General features: G+C 37.4%; 1 protein-coding gene across 1 annotated transcript; it reads right to left on the reverse strand.

Moving 5' to 3' along the window:
* Positions 1-16,038: 16,038 nt before the first annotated feature.
* RBMXL2 (RBMX like 2) lies at positions 16,039-18,207 on the reverse strand. The gene has a single exon (XM_033206377.1). The coding sequence runs from the start codon at positions 17,823-17,825 to the stop codon at positions 16,641-16,643; it is 1,185 nt and encodes a 394-aa protein (XP_033062268.1). The 5' UTR covers positions 17,826-18,207; the 3' UTR covers positions 16,039-16,640.
* Positions 18,208-19,724: the final 1,517 nt, after the last annotated feature.

The following is a 19,724-nucleotide window of genomic DNA, read 5'->3' on the forward strand; positions in this document are numbered from 1 at the left end:
GGTACACCAAAATCTCGAAAATCACCACTAAAGTACTCATCTATGTAACCAGAAACCACCTGCTCCCCCAAAAACTATTGAACTAAATTTTTTTAAAAGTCAAAAAATAACAGATGTTGGTGAGATTGCAGAGAAAGGGGGATGCTTATACACCAATCAATCAATTAACTTAGGGGAAATTACATTATCCAAAAAGTGTGGGCTTAAGAATATTTGGACCCACCCAATCTGCTCTGGAGACATTTCATAAAAACTCAAAAACTGAACAAAAGACCTAACAAAAAATGTTAAATGTATCAAAGATATGCCAAAATAGTAAGAAATTATCAGGTCAATATGTAAGTGAAGGAACTTTTGATAGGAGAGCATGTGCCAAGTCCTCTGAACTTTAACAGTAGTTTCCAAGGCTTGTTGTAGCTTGGAAGACAGAAGACCAAATCCAAGGTACACATTGGTGAGGATTCTGAAAGGAGACCTTCCTCTCATAGAGCTGGGAATCCAAAGAGCTGTGCCCTCAGTGTAAGAGCAAGACAGACATAAACTGCTTCGCCTACTCACACAGCCTGGGGATTGCTTTGGCACTGAGCTGAACATTCACTAAACGGATTGGTAAGCGGACGTGTGATGATATCAAGGGCTGGAAAGGGCGTGAAACAATAGATAGTTACAGCTAGGTGAATGGTATATTGAAATTATCACATTTGGAAAGCAGTTTAGCATTACTTAGCAATCACTCTAGGTACAGAAATGATGTACCTAGGCATTGTTGAGAGTGGCATTGTTTATAACTGTCCCAAACTAGAAATGATGCTGACATGTACAACCATAAAATGGAAAAATAAATTGTGTTATAGTCATGCAATGGAATACCAGATAGCAACAAAAATTAAAAAAATTATAACCTCATTCAAAAAATAAATATCCCAAATAAAGTACTGATGTAAAGAAAAGGCAAAAAAGCATACATAATTCCTTTCACATAAAATTATAAAATTCAGCAAAACTATATCATATTATTTAAGAATATAACTAGGTTATTAAAATATAAAGAAAAGTAAGAACATGATTTTACAAAAGTCAGGAAAGTGGTTACTTCCAGGAGGGAGAGGAGTTACATTTGGGGAGAGGCAATGAAGGACTTCTTGTGTGCTGGTTTGATCTAGTTAGTGATTACACATGTGTTCACTTTACAGCTTTACTGTAAAGTGTACAAATAATTTTATGCTCTTGTATGCAGGTATGATACATCTTTCAATAAACATTAAATAGAAAACTAAGACAAAATAAATACTACTACTAGGATGAAGACGACAGTGGAGAAGGAGGAAGAAAAGGAGGAAAGATGAGGACACATAGCTCTCTAACTTGAATTGTCACAGTAATTGTGGAATCCTAGCTTTTGAGCACCAAGAGAATGTTCTCTGTGTTGGCTGCTTTTAGTGCTACAGTTTTAATTTTCCTTAAAGGCTTCTAGAATTTCTAAAATGGCAATGTAAACTTTGAGGAAATCTAAAATGTCTCCTTCTGTCAGTGTTTCAAGTATTTGAAAGGAACCAACACAGTCTCTGAAAAAGCCACCTTGATTTCCCACTGATAAAACAGAGACATCCCTCAGTAGATATAATGGAAAATAAAAAAAAGATAATTGAACTATAAAAATGCTCAGCACTGAAAAAGAGCGATCAAGCTGAGAAATCCCAGCAATGTTTCACCCTCTGGCCACCCCAAGTAAACTGACTTGTTTCCTTGAAAGAAAAAATAATTGAAAAATCTACAATTCACACACTCAAAAAGATTTGGGGGGACATTACGATTTATGAAACTAAAATAGAAAATTATGAAAAAAGCACAATATGAGATCAGGAAATATTTTTTCAAGATTTGAAAAGCATAGTAGCTGAATTATTTTAATGGAGTCAGCAAACAAGATTTGTCAGGAGAAAAAAAATGAGATAATGAACTAGATATAGATACATTTTAATGAAAAACTAAACCTCAAGACAAATAACTCGATATCACCCAATATAGACTTAACTGAGAAGAGAAAATGTTAGCAACATGGAGGACAAATCAAGAACATGGAATATGTATGCAAAGAGCATCCCCAAAAGAGAAACCAACGGAAGAAAAGCAAAATCAATGAAATAAAAGACAAACACACCTGAAACTAAAAGACTGCTTGAATTTTGGGGGTGAAATGTCTAACTTTACTTGAAAGCAAATATACTTTTTAAGAGGGCATATTTTCATAAAAGTTGTGCATGTTAAGGATTAAAAAAATAAGTTCTCAGTAGAAAGAAAAGGTGAAAGAAAAAATAGTGTCCTGCTGGCCTCAGATTTCTGCTCCATAACAACAACAACAAAAAAACAATGCCAGTTTAGCATTGGCTAAAGAATCTTAAAAACAACAGACATACAGTATGAACATTTTCTATTTGATCAAGCACACATTCATTAGGAAATCCGCTGAAAGATATTATCAACCATATAAGAACTCAGAAAATCTACCAATCACATTTCCATTCTTAAAAGTTATTACTGGTCCTACTTCAGCCAACTACAAAATCAACTGTTAACATTTTAACTTTATAAAAGGGAAGATGGTATTAAAAAAATTGGTAGTAAGTATTGAAAACAAAATTTAATCTATGTAATTTAAAAATATCCAAATGGAATTGAATGTAATTTATCACTATTTTTGGCAGACCATCTACAACATAAATTGTAAAAGTTTCAAATCCCAACGACTTCATTCAAAACTGCCAAAGGGAGATGGGAAAAAACTAGGAAACTGATACATTATAGTTTTCCTTTTAAAATATAGGGTGGGGGGCAAAAATACTTTCATTCTTGACATTGAAAGCATAGGTCCTTCCTCATTTTAAAAAGTTAAATGTAAATAATCATGTTGTCAGCAGATATATTTTAATATTATTTCTTCCTTTACTTCTCTTTGTAACTTGCTTTTATCCATTTTCTGACATGCTAGATCAATTGTAAATTTCTCATTTCTTACTTCAGATTCCTTCTTACTACTAAAATTTCTGTCAGCTGATACCTTGAGATTGATACATTTTGTCATATTCTATATTTGATTTACCAAGAGTTTGTATCAAAAGTAGATATTGAATTTTTATTAATATTTCATGGGCATCTATGGAGATGCTCATGTGAGTTTTTTGGTCTACCAATATAAATTATTAATAAGTTTTAGAAAACTACATTCCTATTTGTTCATGATATTATTTAATATGTTGTGTGATTCAACTCTTACTATTATTTAGAATATTTTCTTACCTATATTCATGGGTAAAAAGTGTTTATAATTTTCATGTTTTCATATCTGCCAGGTTTTGATAGCAAGTTTATACTGGCTTATAAAATGAACTTAAATATTGTCTATATTTTAAAATATACTTCAGTGAGTTATATAGCAGGAAAATTATTTTATTTTACTTATTTGCAATCTAACCAAAATAAGCATGCTTTCAGAGAATTCTTTCACAGATTTAAAATTGCTTACATGGTTATTACCCTATTTATACATCCTACTTATCCTTGAGTCAATTTCTATGAATTATATTTTTCTATCAAAATTTCTATTTTTATGGAAATCAGGGAGGAGGAACTCAGGCAGAGCTTGGCTGATAACTGTAGCTGAGGATACAGAGACAACAGTTCAGAAGGGAAGAATGGTGCTACCATTCGCAGGCCAGAGTAACAGAGAAAAGAGGCTGCACTAAGAAAAATCTCCAGACATCTCCAGAGGGTCCACCTAGAATATTTAGCCAAGTATTGATTCATGCAAATGTGTGAGGAAGCTATCTGAGGCTGGGGAAAGAGCAATCCAAAATGATTAGGAGGCACAGTACCTGACCCTCACATAGGGCCAAGAATAGTGCTTGTTGCCATAGTACTGGATTAGCCCTTGATTGAGTACTGCTCCACTGCTATTTTTAATTTGATAGTTATTGTTCTGGTTAGCCAGCACTTGTATCCTTGGGAGCTGAGGACTGGTCAATTGCATCTCTTCTGGACATCTAGAAACATTTATAAAATCAAATGAGTGTTTCACAAAAGCACACCCCTCCCACAAGGATCCCAAATCTAGCTTTGTTGCTAATCCTTCCTAAAACAAATGAAGCACAGAGGAGTTAATCCAAATATATTAGTTATATGTGGACTGCTTACTCCATTGGAAATAATAAAAGTAAATAAAGCAGTGCTATTACTGAGGCCATAAAATCCATTCAGTGAAAACTAATATTACTGAGCAATTTTAGTATATCAAACATTCAAATATATTTATGACTTCCTTAAATCAGAGAAATGGTGTTTCTTCAACACTTCTAAAAACAAATTTTTCAATTCAATATTAAGTATTTTTGCAGTTCTACTGTCAAATATATTTCACTGGACATAAAAGAGAAAACATGTAACAGTTTATCCAGATCCTACTTCACTTCTGCCTTCTTTTCAGGTTCACTGTAGTCTTCAATTTTGCTCCTATTCCAAAGCAGAAGCATAATTTCTGCTTCCAGGATGAAGTGTTCTCATTTGTACTCATATGTGAGTTGGACTGCAATTTCTAGTTAGTGTTTTTCTTCCTCACGAGGCTGGGAAATAAATCCTCAAAGACAGAGATCATAATTAGTGTCTCATATTTGCATTTCTACCCTCCAGAACCATGCTCAGCCAGTAGTATATACTGATCTGTACTAAATGAGTGAACAGAAGGCTGAGGACAATGTCAAGCACTTAGTGGTTCCCTGTCATGAGCCTCTTCATTCCGCCTCAATGGGTGAACATTTTCGTGGAAACCAGTAAGCATCTGAAAAGTGGAACTGCATTTCCAGGCTGTCTAAATACCCAGAGTGATTACTTTCCCAAGAACATTTCCCCTAATTGAAAATATAAACATTATGGTTTGTTTTCCCAGATCCCTGATTTTGATAGGGACAAACATAATTGTAGCAACTGTAGAAGGTTTACAATCTCATTCAAATACAGAATAAGGTCTACAAGAAAAGGCTTATAACAATTAAATTTCCAGATATAATGGAAGGCTAAAACCATATACACTGTCTATGTATTTGTGGCCACATAATAAGATAAAACACAAATGATAATAAGAACGTTATGATGATTAAGTTCCTCAGCACAAATTTGAGACTAGAGGTAAAGTCCTATTATGTATAATTTTCTGGTGTTACTGATAAAGATAGCTGATGGATAAAACAGAAGACAGTATCATCTTGTAATGGGGAAATCAGGACATCTTTCAGTTTACAATCTCATACCAGATAGGAGTCAATGAGTTGCTGCCTGTGAGGTAGTTGAAGGATTCAGGTGAGGGCATGATTAAACCGGGAAATGGAACACTGAGAATGTTTTCACCTCAAGTTATATCCTGACAACTGTCACTAGAAAGCAGCCATTATGAAGGAAGTATGCCCCACTATTCTGACACAGCTGAGCTTAACTCTGGATTTGATACCAAACAATACCATAGACTTTTTTTTTTAAAAAAAGCATACATATCTGTTCCATTCAAGATTCACTGTGAATCTTGAATTCTTAAATTCAAAACAACTGTCAAGTTAAACGATCATGTGCTAACTGTAAGGAAGCTAATGGTCAAAATAATTAAGAATCGTCAGTACCCAGCAAAGAACAACACAGCAAATACCCAGGATGTCCTCATGTCCTACCCATGTATCTTTTCCATGGAGGAAGTATGAAGTGGGAGTTATAAAAAGATATTAACATATTGGATGAAACTAGATCTTGTGTGGGCTTTATCTTTAAGTAATCTATATGCTAATTTTTAATGTATTTCTGCTTCTCATTACATATTATTCTATAATATGCATGCTTATTAAATAGAGAGTGAATACTCCTCATTTATAAATTTTTCCTAAGACTTTAGGCTGAGAACTGAGCTACTTAGATTGATACCAAAAAGGAGAGATCTGAGCTTTTATGCTATGGCTTACCTGGCACAGGTAACTTGGAGGCAGTATAACCTAGTGGGTAAAACCTTAGGCTCTAGAGGTCAGTTAATCAGATTAAAGTTATTATTCTACCAATTTTCTATTCCTGTAATCTTGGTCATGTTACTTAATTTCTTTAGGCTTCAGTTTCCTCACCTGTAATGTGGCTATAAGAATGATATCTACTTCATAGAGTTGTTAAGAAGACCAAATGAGGTAAATTATCTTGCAGGTAACATCAGTGATACCTGCTGAGAGGAATCACTCAAAGATATTAGTTATTTCTATGACTATTACTAGAACCAGAAAGGTAACTTAGAGAACAGATATGTAAAAATTATTTTAACTTCTCTCAACCTCTAATTTTTAAATTTGAAGAATACTAGGCTAACAGACTAAATGACTGCATAATTTTCACTAATAGTCTATTCTTTATTCTAATTATACCAACTACTTTTTTCACTGTACAGCCTCTTTATAGCAATGCTTCAATGTGAATTTAGACTTTAAATGTATTAAGAAATAAAATACATTAACATTGTAATCTATAGATTGAATTGATCTGTACTAAATGAGTGAAGAGAAGGCTGAGAACAACGCCAAGTACAAAGTGGTTCCCTGTCATGAGCCTCTTCATTCCTCCTCAATAGGTGAACATTTTCCTGAATACCAGTAAGCATCTGAAAAGTGGAACTGCATTTCCAGGCTGTCTAAATATACCCAGGGTGATTATTTTCCCAAGAACATTTCCTCCTAATTGAAAATATAAAAATGGTTTCTTTTTCCAGATCTCTGATATAATCTCTATATTATATAACAAAGCCCCACAAAACCTCTATTTTATTCAATATTTTAGTATCTTTTTTTTTTTTTTTTTTTTTTTTTTTTTTAAACAGACAGGGTCTTGCTCTGTTGCCCAGAGAGTGCAGCGGCACAATCATGACTTGCTGCAGCCTTGAACTCTTGGGCTCAAGGCATCCTCCTTCCACCGTAGTCTCCAATGTTTTAGTATCTTCTTAAAACTTGTATTGCACGTTTCCTCCATGTTATAAACAAGCATGGGATGGCACTCCCTTAGTTAGATTATGCCATATGACAAAAAAGATTGTGTTGCTATGGTATATAAGAACTGCATTAGCAGATTGGAGAGAGAGACTCTCTTGCTGCCCTTGAAGAAATAAACTGCCATATTGTGAAAGGATCTGTGAGAGGAGCACATGGCAAGGAATTGTGGGAGGTCCCTAGGAGCTGGTGGCAAGGAATTGTGGGAGGTCCCTAGGAACTGACAGCAGCTCCATTGCTGAAAACCAGCAAGTCCTATAACCACATGATAATGAATATATGATAAATTATTCATATATATAATAAATGAATGAACTGAGGCTTATTTAGATGTAAACACAATTTTAATCTTTAGGTAATAAAATTTATCAATATATAACTTGTGATACCTCCTTTACTGTTGAGTTTAGAAAAATTTTCCAAAACTCAATTATATCAAAACACAAATAGATCTTCTTCTAAACTTTTTATTGTTTCTATTTTTTACATTTAAAAAGTTAATCTGGCTGGGTGCGGTGGCTCACACCTGTAATCCTAGCACTTTGGGAGGCTGAAGCAGGCAGATCACGAGCCTGACCAACATGATGATACCCCGTCTCTACTAAAAATACAAAAATTAGCCAGGTGTGGTGGCACACGTCTGTAATTACAGCTATTCAGGAGACAGGCAGGAGAACTGCTTGAATCCGGGAGGCGGAGGTTGCAGACAACCGAGATCACACCACCACACTCCAGCCTGGGTGACAGAGCAAAACTCCACCCCCCCCCCAAAAAAGCACGTTAATCCACAATTTTGCAAGATGAAGAGTTCTATGGATGGATGGTGGTGATGGCAGCACAACCATGTGAATGTACTTAATGCCACTAAACTTGTGCACTTAAAATGGCTAAGATAGTAATTTTGTTGTATTTTACCACATTTTAAAAAAGTTTAAATCCTGTCTAAAAAAAGTTAATCCACCTGGAACTCATTTTGGTGTATAATGACCAAAATCATTAGGACTTTTTTCCAAAGTGGTTAGCCAATTAAATCAGCATCAGTTATTGAATTACTTTTCCCACCAATTTGAATGCTTATATATACTTGGATATACTTCTGCTCTTTTCAACTGTACATAATGTGCAGTATCTGATTATATGGGGATTTCCAGTTAAAAGCATAAGCAGCACCTCGCCTAAATCCACAGACCCTGGAGTCCAAGTTCCAGGGAGTAGGTTCAAGAAAGGAACCATAAAGCGCCAATCCTTGAGCTTTTGGTGACATCTAGTGGACTGTTAGCATATGGTAACTTCTGTTCAGTGTCAGGAAGCACGTTTTCCTCCACTCAGCCACTTAATCAACTAGGGCAATTTTAAATACAAAAAAAAAAAAAAAAAAAATGCAAGCCTTAGTATATTTAGGATGGCTCTCTCCCTCCAGGCTTTTCTTCCGTCCATCTCTCAGGTGCCAAACTGCAGCTCAGATAATTACTCCCATCTTCAGAAGTTTCAATAGTTTCCATGTAGATTAGCAGAGATGGGATATAAAATCAACAAGATGAGGACACTCCTAAAAGTAATTACAAATAGAAACACATGAACCTAGCTGTATTTAAAGCAGATAACATACACATACTAAAGAGGAGTTTCCCTGTTTCATGGAAAATCTTGAAATTCCACAACCTCTGGAAAGCCTTCTCCTAATCAGAATTGGTTTGCTAAGTACATTGCTCACGCCTTTTTGATAACATTCCTTGCTCTGTTTTGCATTTTAGGTAGTTTATGCAGAAAAATGTTACCCACACTAAACTCTGAGTGCCTGACGGATAAAGAGTGTCTGATTCATCTCAGATTCAAACAACCCTGATGCCTTTAAAAGTGACTTTCTCTGTGAACTTGGCTCTGAGACTTTAAAGGGGGTATCAGTAGTTATTCCCGGGGCATTAATCCAGCCAATCCTTGTCTTTTTGCCAACTTCTTCATTTTATCTGTTTTTTTTTCTTACTAGTTTGACCTTGAACTGATCTCATATTATTTGCCTCTCTTATTTGTTAATTCACATTTTATGTTTCTCATTTTTCCTCTCCTGCAAATCAACCTCAAGATATGCTCTCTTAAATTTGTGTCTGTTACTAATTCATCTGCATTCCTTCACCTTTATTTATATAGCACAAACTCCCAGCAAAAACTACTTTGATGTGAAAATAGAATAGCTATAAGAAAATCAGTCTCCATTCATTGAGGGTTACTATGTGCTACATGCTTTTTATATATTATCTCATTTAATTTTCATAGAAATTTAGCTCTTATATGTCCTTCACACCTTAGTTCAATTATCACTTAAGGATGCATTCTCTGGGTGTCCTACACTATAGTGGTCCCCAACCTTTTTGGCAGTTTTGTGGAAGACAACTTTTCCACGGACCAGGGAGTCGGGCAAGATAGTTTTATGATGATTCAAGCACATTACATTTATTCTGCACTTTATTTCTACTATTATTACATTGTAATAAATAATGAATTAATTATACAACTCACCATAATGTAGAATCAGTGGAGGCCCTGAGCTTGTTTTCCTGCAACAAGATGGTACCAACTGGAGGTGACGGGAGACAGTGACAGATCATCAACTATTAGACTCTCATAAGGAGCATGCAACCTAGGTCCCTCACATTTGCAGTTCACAATAGGGCTCATGCTCCTATGAGAATCTAATGCTGCTGCTGATCTCGAAGGAGGTGGAGCTCAGGCAGTAATGCAAGTTATGGGAGCAGCTGTAAACACAGATGAAGCTTTGCCAGCTCATCTGCCACTCAGCTCCTGCTGTGCAGCCCAGTTCCTGGCCCAGGAGTTGGGGACCCCTGTTATACTATACCAAGCTTTCAAAAATATGTCTCATAGTGTTATGTATCTCTCTTTCACAGTACTTGTCCTGGCTAAAATGTTGCTTTTTGTATGATAATTTAACCAGTCTATCTTACCTTCTGAACATTGTTCCATGTGAGAATTAATAACGTCTACTTTGGCTCACCAATATGTCTCCATTGCTTAGCTAAGAGACAAGGATTAATTTATCCAAAACTAATCCACAGTAGATTGGCACCTTGGAAAGGATTGGCCTTCTGCAAATTTCACTGAAAACTGGTTTTAGCCAATTTTTAATGCAATCAATCATGGTTAGCTGCACAGCTTGGGCCACAGTTACCCTTGCAGTTATAATGTTAGCACATTCCCAATCATGAATGTTGATGTAGCAAGTCCTGACTCTAGTTTGCTGCCATACAGCTTCAATTGCAAGACTTTGACTCCAGCCCTTTACCATCTTAGATAAAAGTATTATTCACAATAAACATGTTCTTCTCAGCCCCATTTATATTCTACTGTCTCTCCCTTCTCCAGCTGTTGACTGCAAGGTTCAGTGACCCATTCTTAACCTAAAGCAGACTGATGTTATTATCAAGTCCTCAACTCCTGCAAATCCATAACCATGAGCACTGAAGTGACAGGGTTATAGCTATTTCTGCCATGACATATTGCTATTATATCCAAACCCCTAATTATTCCACGGTAGGGGCTGGAATCTCCTATACTATGCAACTCAAAAGCCCCACAGCCCAAATGTGGGAGTTCCTGTCTCAAAGCTGATGTCCAATCCTGCTAAATCTGTGTATTCCCAGAGAATGCATCCTTAAGTGATAATTGAACTAAGGTGTGAAGGACATATAAGAGCTAAATTTCTATGAAAATTAAATGAGATAATATATAAAAAGCATGTAGCACTAGCAACTACTACTGCACTGTCTCTGTGAATCGTCCTTAATGAATACTAATCTGGCAAACAAGTACGATTGCATTCTTGTCCCTATTTTATAGATAAGGGAAAAAAACAAAGAGCAACATGACCAAGATCATTCACTAACTGTGATCTTGGTGCTGGTTTGCTGTTTGCCTTAGTTGGCGTGATATTAGCACAGTGTTTGCCATTTGGTGGGTACTACATAAATAAAAATTAGATTCAATGAACAAATGGATAGATGGACAACCAATCTCATGAGGTGAGCATTCGTGCTCCTATTTTATAGGTAAGGGGAAAAAAACACAAAGGGTAATTAAGTAACCCGACCAAGATTACAGTTAGTGAATGGTGGACGCAGGATTTAAATTCAGGTCTATGAGATTACATATCACTTATTCTAAATTACTACACTCTTCAACTCAGAGATTTCTTTAGGTGCCTCAAAGCCTAAGTCAACTGTAAATAACAATAAAAATAGCTACATTTTAAGAAAATGTAGGCACTGCACTAGGCACTTTATTTCTGGGGCAAAATTGAGTCTAAGACAATTATGCCAAAGAGCAATAATTCTAAACCCTACTAGATAAGAAGGAATCAAGCCTCTACAATAACATCAACCTGCCTTACTTTAGACTGGTTAGGAATGGGGCACTGAGCCCATGGCAGAAGTTCTGGTCCCCTCAACTGAAGAGGTGAAGAAGGAAGAGGCAGCAGAAAATTAATGGGGACTATAAAGAGTCAAATATATGTTCAAGATTTCAAGCTGGATGAGTGCAGCTTGAGTAAATACAATTAAAACACTCAAGTGTAATTTTTCTTAAGACTTTTGAGTACAGAAGCAATTTTACGAGGAATATAAATGATAAATTCCAAAGGAAAGTCTGTGCTACAGCTTTGTAGAATGCTGTAATACTACCACTTAATGAGCCCCATTGCATTCCAGGCATTGTGCTGGGTGCTGTATATGAGTCATCTTATTTAAAACTTCCACAAATATTATGAAACTGTATTATCACCACACATGAAAAAAACAGAAGGTCCAAAGTTTTAAGAAAGTTGTCCAAATTACACGAATAACAGAATGAGAGCTTATGTATATGACCAAAAGATTATCTCTCTACTATAACAAGCAGCCTTCAAACCTGAGAAAGCTTTACTATTTCTTCCTAAAGTTTTCTCTAAAACTTTCATAATAGGTCCTCATATTTTTTATTCCCCTTGAGCAATTCAATAAATATGATAGTGAGATACGTTCAACAAGGACATCATTGCTATGTAGTTCCTCTAATTTTCTGGGCTTGATATATTCATTCAATATCACTAACAAAATATTTATCAAAATCATTTTAAAATAATTCTTAAATGTGCTACACTGTCTAAGAGTAATTAGCTTCAGAATAAACTTCACCACAAATAGAACATGTAGGTTCTGAAAGAAATTTCCATGAGTATTGGATATCACGTGTGCACAGCAACAGCAATATAGCCTCATTTTGCTTGTTGAGTTCTTAAACACATTCTAAAGAGGAAAACATTTATGAGAACATAGTAACTATCCCCAGAGAGAACATTTATATGGAGGAAAAGAAGGAAAGTTACATCACTTTTAAAATAAAGGCTAAAAGGGAGGGGGCATGGAAACCACATAAAGGTTGAAAATGTTAGAGGCCCCAGTTAGGAGGAACACTAGCAGAAAAGCCTTCTCTATCTCACTTGGCCTGAGGCAAGGGGAAAAAGGAAACTATTGCCCTATGGGGGAAAAAAAAAAAAAAATTCTACGTCTAGCACTCCAAGATAGTCCCAGGAGCCACAGTAGGATTCAGGTTGTGATCAGAAACAGAAGATGTTCAGGCTTCACCTTGTGGGTGATTCAGTAATGCTGTCAGTTGCCACGTGGACAATTTGAATGCTCCTGAAACCATTTTGGAAGGGAATATGGAGGAGATGGGGTTTCAGGAGTAATCGGAGAAAAGTACATGATAGAAAATATAAAGGTTTTTCACTGAGATACACATTCCTTACATTTTACTCAGTGGGTGAGTTCTGGAAAACATGTGATAAGCTCTCTCTCTCTCTCTCATCACTATGAAAGTGATTATAAAGAGTTCTCAATTGACAAGACCTCTGGCATATTTTCCTACAAAGATAGCTCTAATAAATTAATTTCCAGTAAATACTGAGACTGTTGTATTATGAAAGCTCTACTACCTTTGTATGCTATAATCTCTTAAATTAACTCATTGAACTCCAGTGAGTCTTTATTTTCCTAATGTTAATACTTTTTTATTAATAGTTTCAATATTCAGGAGATTACTCTTCAGAAACAGCTTATTTGTTGATTGGAAAATGTTTTTCATCGCTGTTACACTTCAAAACAGACGACAGAGGGAAAAATTGCATCTTCCTCTAAGATCTGGTTCTCAGGTATTGCAGGTTCTACCCTTGAGATTATGGTAAACAAGCTGTGGGCACAGTCCAGGATAGAAAGGTTTTAATAACTCATTAAAATAGAATAAGGCATCACCCATATTGATGAAAGAACAAAGCCAGGAGAAATAATGATTGCCAAGAGTGTTGCAGCTGAGTTTCAGCATATTAATAACAAATGTTTTTCAGTAGTTACATGCTTGGTGGTATGCTAAACTCTATTTTTTAATATTAAAATTTGTATTATAAAATATTTTGAACTTACAGAATAAGAGATGTCAATGTACAGATGACAGAAATTTAAGATGTTAAACTTGTCAGTTTTGCTTAAGAGCCATCACTTTTAAAGACATAAAACATTGAGCTGAAGTCCACTCCTCATCCCATCTTTTTCCTTTCCTCTTAACTCTAAATATCCTGATTTTTCATGCTATCATTCAAATTCTATTTTTTTACTGAAGTCCACTCCTCATCCCATCTTTTTCCTTTCCTCTTAACTCTAAATATCCTGACTTTTCATGCTATCATTCAAATTCTATTTTGTTTTTTCCTATACCTGTATTTATGCAATTTGCCTTTTCCACCAAATATTAATAATTTGATATTTACCCAAAATGATACATGTAGACCTGGCTGATTAATATTGGCTTCTACCCTGAGCTTCATCATAAGAGTAAATCTCAGTTGATCCACTCCAGGTAGACTATTTTTGTTGTAAACATTCAAAGAGTGCCTTACTGACCAATCTTGTGCATATCTCCTTGTGAACATGCGCAAATTTCTCTAAGTCCATTCCTTGAAATGGAATTTCTGGGTCGTAAAGTATGCACCTTCCAACTTTACTAGGCATTACTAAAAGTATTTCCAAAATGATTCTATCAATTTACACATCTATCAAAAATATAAGTCCTTTGTCCATTTTTTTCTTGGTATTTTTTTCTTCTTACTGATTTTTAAGCATTCTTTTGGAAGTCATTTCAATGTAAATACATTCTTCCAATTTATGGCTTGAAATTTCACTTTGTTAATCGTCACTTTTATCATTAAAATACCTTAACAATAATGTGGAAAATGTTATCAATACTTTCCTTCTAAGTTTGTGCTTTTTGTCTTAAAATGGAATTCTCGACCCCAATGTGGTGAACATATTTCTTCATCTTCTTTTAAGTGTTTAAAAATTTCCTCTTCACATTTAAATCTTCAAACCATCTGGAATGTATTTTTGTGTATGCTGTTATGGAATCTCAGTTTATCTTTTAACAGATAGTCTTTTTTTGTTTTTTTTTTAGAAGTTCATTTTGCCACCAATACTTTTTAAAAATTACCTCTGTTGTATAATGTGACAGAAGTGGACTCATTTCTAAGATCACAGTTTTGGTCTATTGGTCTATCCTTGTTTGCTGATACCATACCATTAAATTGCTAGACCTTTGTAGCAAGTCTTGGTATCTGCAGGATGAGTCCTTCCTAACAACTGTTCATCTGAATTGATTTGGCTTTTCTTGTTCTTTATTCCACCATGCAAATTTGAGGATTAGCTATCTCTCCCAGTAGTGTCTCTTTTCTAAATACTTGTTTCTTAATAATTTGTTGGTGGTGAAATGAAGCTATTGATATTTTTTGTGGTTGGTTTACCAAATCTTTTATTATTCCATCATTGATCAACACAAATAAACGGTGTTATTAGGCAAGAGGGGAGGTGAGCTGTGTGAAAGAAATCATGAAGTGACCTCATTTAAAGTTGTATTGTTTTCCAAATTAATTTGATGAGGTTGAGAATAGTCATAATAAAGTCTTCCCAACCATGAGCATATCAATCTCTTATGGTTCTTCTTTTATGTCCTTTAATAACAATTAATTTTTTCATAAAGATCTTATTTTTGCTAGATTAATTCCTGGATCATATTTTAGCTATTTCTTGCATTTGATCTTCTGAGCCACTAGTGTGTCCTCTCCTTTCATGCACCTACTTTATTTTGTCAAAAAAATCATATTTTTAAAAGTTGTGTGTGTTGCATTCAGATCCCTTTAAGTACTTTTTGTTGTTGCTCCCTTATCTGTTTCCTCCAGCAACTATTACACTGAACATGGGTCATACTCCTTAACCCGATTCTTCTTTCTCTTGTTGCTACAGTCCCTTGACTGTAAAATTACCTTTCTCACAGATAAATTAGGGAATCCACAGGTGCTGAATGGAAAAGATGTTTAAGAGGAAACTTACGTTCCTCCTGACATACCTTGGAGAAAGACTCTAATCTTTTTCGGTTGAAGCCCTTCTCCCTACCTTAGAACTAGGAGACAACCCATCCAACCCCTCGCCTTTTGTGGACAGGAAAACCAGCCCCTTCATGCCAGTTTGAGATCCTCTGAGGTTGAAACGCCAAGCACTTTCAGGGATTCTCTGACCTTTGCTCCCCAGCTCTGAAGCTGCTCACTTTTGATTCCTCCACCCCTAAGGGAAGAAGCTCAATCCTCTCCACAGGACTCAGGGGCTGGCTCTAGAGCCAAAGGCAAGTAGCTTGGAGTTAGGAATGGAAGCCATTATGGTCCCCAAATCCACCACTGGTTTATTTTCTACTTGTTTCTTAATAATTTGTTGGTGGTGAAAATGAACGCTATCAATTGAAGGATTTTGGGTTTGCTTGTTTTGTAGCTTTGTGGTTGGCTGGCCAAACCTTTTATATAGTATTCCACTATTGTTCAAAACATAAATAGTACTTTTGGGAGTGAGGGGACAGGTGATCCTGTAGATTCCCAAAGAAAAGGCAAAAAGGCAAAACATGGCCAACATTATCCATTTACTTTTCAGATTTACTGAGTGAATATAATTTTCTTTACATAAACATTTGATCTAAATCACTTTTGTTGTTGTTGTTGCTGGTTGTTTGGTTTTTAATACTGGAAACAGAGATTCAGTTTGAAAGATACCCTGAAATCTTAAGAGTAGCATACACCAATCCCTCCCACTCTCCACCCAATATCTAGTTGGTTGAAATGAGCAGAATGATCCATTTTTCCATTTTAGGTGAGCAGATGTTTATGAAAGATCTTAGGACTGTTTGCCTCATTTATCAGGAAAATTTACAAGGGAAGAAGCCATTAATCGAATTTCTACTTGTAAATATAAGAAGACTAGTACTCAGGTTCATATACTCTTAACATGACCTTGTTGAAAGAAACGTTAACAATTCCAAAACTAAATTAAACGAATTTTAAGTTTTTTTCTCCTAAAAGCATAAAAATGGAGACGATCTTAACAGGGAATTCTTAAAAGGTAAAAACAACTCTTCCTTGTACTAGTCCTTGGGTAGTTACCATACAACAGGTTCTTCTTTTTGTTAGTTTCTTTGAAAAGGGATTTTTGGTCCCAAGTCTGTTCCTGCTTAGTATCTGCTCTGGCCTCCTCCTCTCTCCATGCGGCCTTCTAGACGGCCTCCGCCCCTAGGCACCCTGCAGCCCGACCGGCTGTAAGAATCACGCCGGGGAGGGCAGCCCCTTTCCATGGACAGAGACAGCCCACGATCTGGTCTGCCCACCCGGTCTCGGCCCCTCGAGTAGCGGTAGCTCCGACCATAACTGCTGCTGTAACTGTCGCGGCCGCCGCTGTAGGCATCTGGTGAGCAGCCCCGGTACTCCTCGTAGCGGCCTCCTCCTCCTCCGTAAGATGGCGGTGTCCCCCGTCCTGGGGCGCCACCGCGCAGGTCTCCGTAGCTGTCAAAGGGCTCTCGGTAGGAACCTCTGCTGGGATGATCCCCGTAGTCACGGTCGCGACACCCGTAGCCGTCTCGGTCGCCGTAGCCTCTCAAGGGACAGTCGTCCCGGACACTGGAGTGGCTGTATTCGCGGTGGGTGTACTCTCTGGGCGAGGGGGCAAAACCCCGGGGTTCGCGGTAGTCTCGGCTCGAGTAGCCGTCTCTGGACGAGTAGCCCCCATCCCGCGGGCCCAGGTACGGGTCGCGGCGCGGGGGCGGCGGCTCTCGGCGAGGTGGGCCTGAGTAGCCGTCTCGCCCCCGCAGGGCCAGGGCCCTCCCGCGCATTCCACCGCCGCTGCTGCGGGCCGGACCCGACGGCGCGGCCCTCTTCGGGGGTGGGCCGGCCCTGCGCGGCGGCGGCGGCCCGCGCTTCATGGGCATCGGGGCCCTGGAGGACCGCAGGTCGAAATCTCCCGCGTAGCCGCCGTCGTCATCTAGCCCGCCCCGGGAGGGGGAACGCCGCGGGCCGCCGCCACCCCCGCGGGTTCCGCGCAGGAACCTCGGGCGACCGCGGCTGCGGGGAGGCGGCGGGCCCCGCCGACTGCTCTCGAACGCCGGTTTGGTGGCCTGGGCCACCTTGATGGCCTTACCATCCAGGCACTTGCCGTTCATGTCTCTGGCGGCGGCCTTGGCGTCTGCGGGGCTTTCGAAGGTGACGAACGCGAAGCCCCTCGACTTCTTGGTTTCTCGGTCTTTCATCAGAAGCACCTCGACGATGCGGCCATACTTGCCAAACTCGGCTTCGAGGGCTTTCTCGTCGGTTTCGAGGTTGAGGCCTCCAATGAACAGCTTCCCCGGGCGATCCGCTTCAACCATGTCTGCCGGTGGAACGGTCGGTGGCGGTGGGAGGCGATGAGGCGGCGCCAGTAGAGGCCTTCGAGCTCGCTCGTCGAGGGCGGCTCCTACCGGTCGGGCGGCGCGTAGTGGCTGAGTCCCCGGAACCGCTGCCTTAGCCCGCTGCAGGGCGCGCCCCTACTGCCTGTGATTGGTCGGCTGTCTCCGGAGGGCAGATTCGCCGTCGGGAAAGTCGGCAGTTTTGTGTCTCCTTTTTAGTCTTTAACTTCCTATTCACCTGACCCGGGCTTAACGGCTTTCATTAAAGCCTCCTGAAAGCTCAGGGAAAAGCCGTTAGGTGGAAAAAATTTTTTTCTATTACTTTTAATGAGAACAATTATAATGATCCCAAACCTAAGCTACTCAAACCATTTTCAAACAGAAAAAAAAGTATGAATTTTAATTATTACTAAAATTATTAAGTTAAAAATCATTTTTCAGTTATTGAAAAATAGAGTAATAACAGTTTACAAGTTTAAATTTTATCTCACTGATCTTTTAAAAATAATCAGCTTTTAGCCGTTTTCGATCCTGTTTTGATTTTATTTGGTGCTATTGTCTTTATTCTTTCTACATTTATTGGATTTATTGTTTATATTATTCTCCTAATTTTTTAAATAAGGCACTTAGCACATTAAGAGTTTAAAAATATTTCTTATAATTGTTATATTTAAGTTTAAAACTTATTCTCTATGCACTGGTTAATATCATGCCTTGAGCAGTTATATATGTTGTTTTCACTGTTGTTCAGTTCCTAATATTTTCTCATTTTTCTTATTTCCTTTTTGGACCATGTGTTAAAGAAGTATGTTTGTAAATTTTCAAACATATGTACCTGTTGGTTATTTTTTAATATGCTCAGTACGATATCCATTGTTTTTCATTGAGACTTGCTTTGTGACCTAATATAGTGTAATTAATGTTCCATATATACTGAGCAGAAAGTGTATTCTCTAAATGTTTGACAAAGTTCTTTCTTATTTTGTGATATTTAAATCTTCCCTTTTCTAACTTATTTTTTATTTGATAGAATTGGCAAACACTAGCACTGTCTTAAAATTTACCATAATTGTGGATTTGTAAATTTCTCTTTGTTTTTATGTCTGGTTTTTCCTTCATGTAATTTAAGGTTATATTTTGAGATATATAAAAAATGAGAATTGCTATGTATTCTGGTGAATACCTTTTTTATGTAATGATCCTCATTATTCGTAAAAATCTTTTTTCCTTAGTCCATTTTGTGTGACGCTTATATCTTTCAGTACCGTTGCGATTTCTTCCTAAATCTTTGCTATCAGCCATGCCTTTCCCTCTTCCTTTTTTCCATCTTTCATGCCTTTTCTTGTAGTAAGTGATTTGTCTTTGTTTCTTTTTCCTCTACTATGGAAAAAGTTATGCCTTCTATTTCTACTTTTTTGAATGACTGCCCTTAATGTTTTTATTGAATGCTAACTTAAAAATGCTGTCTATAAATTTACTTATAAAATCAATTTACTTTATAAGTAAATACTTTATAAGTTACTGCTTGATTAACTTTTACATATGTGTATATCCATGTAACCATGACCCACATTAAAATCTATAACATTTCCATCACTCCAGATGGTTCACTTGTGCCACTTATTAATCAAACCTGAGATATGCTCTCCTGGCACAATAAGACCAGATATCCACACCAAGGTGTGCAGCAGGAAAAAGGAGGGCATTTATTTGCAGGGCTCCAAGCAAGGAAGACCAGGCAGCTACTCTTAAATTCTGACCTCCCTGATGGCTTACAGGTAAAGATTTTTAAAGGAAAATGTAAATTTCAGGAAAACAGAAGTTACAGGCAAAATCATAAGTCAATACATGGAGGTTACACATTGGTATTGGCCCAAAAGA

This window comes from Trachypithecus francoisi, unplaced genomic scaffold (assembly GCF_009764315.1).
Source record: "Trachypithecus francoisi isolate TF-2019V2 unplaced genomic scaffold, Tfra_2.0 Lachesis_group8, whole genome shotgun sequence".
In the NCBI taxonomy this organism is placed as follows: domain Eukaryota; kingdom Metazoa; phylum Chordata; class Mammalia; order Primates; family Cercopithecidae; genus Trachypithecus; species Trachypithecus francoisi.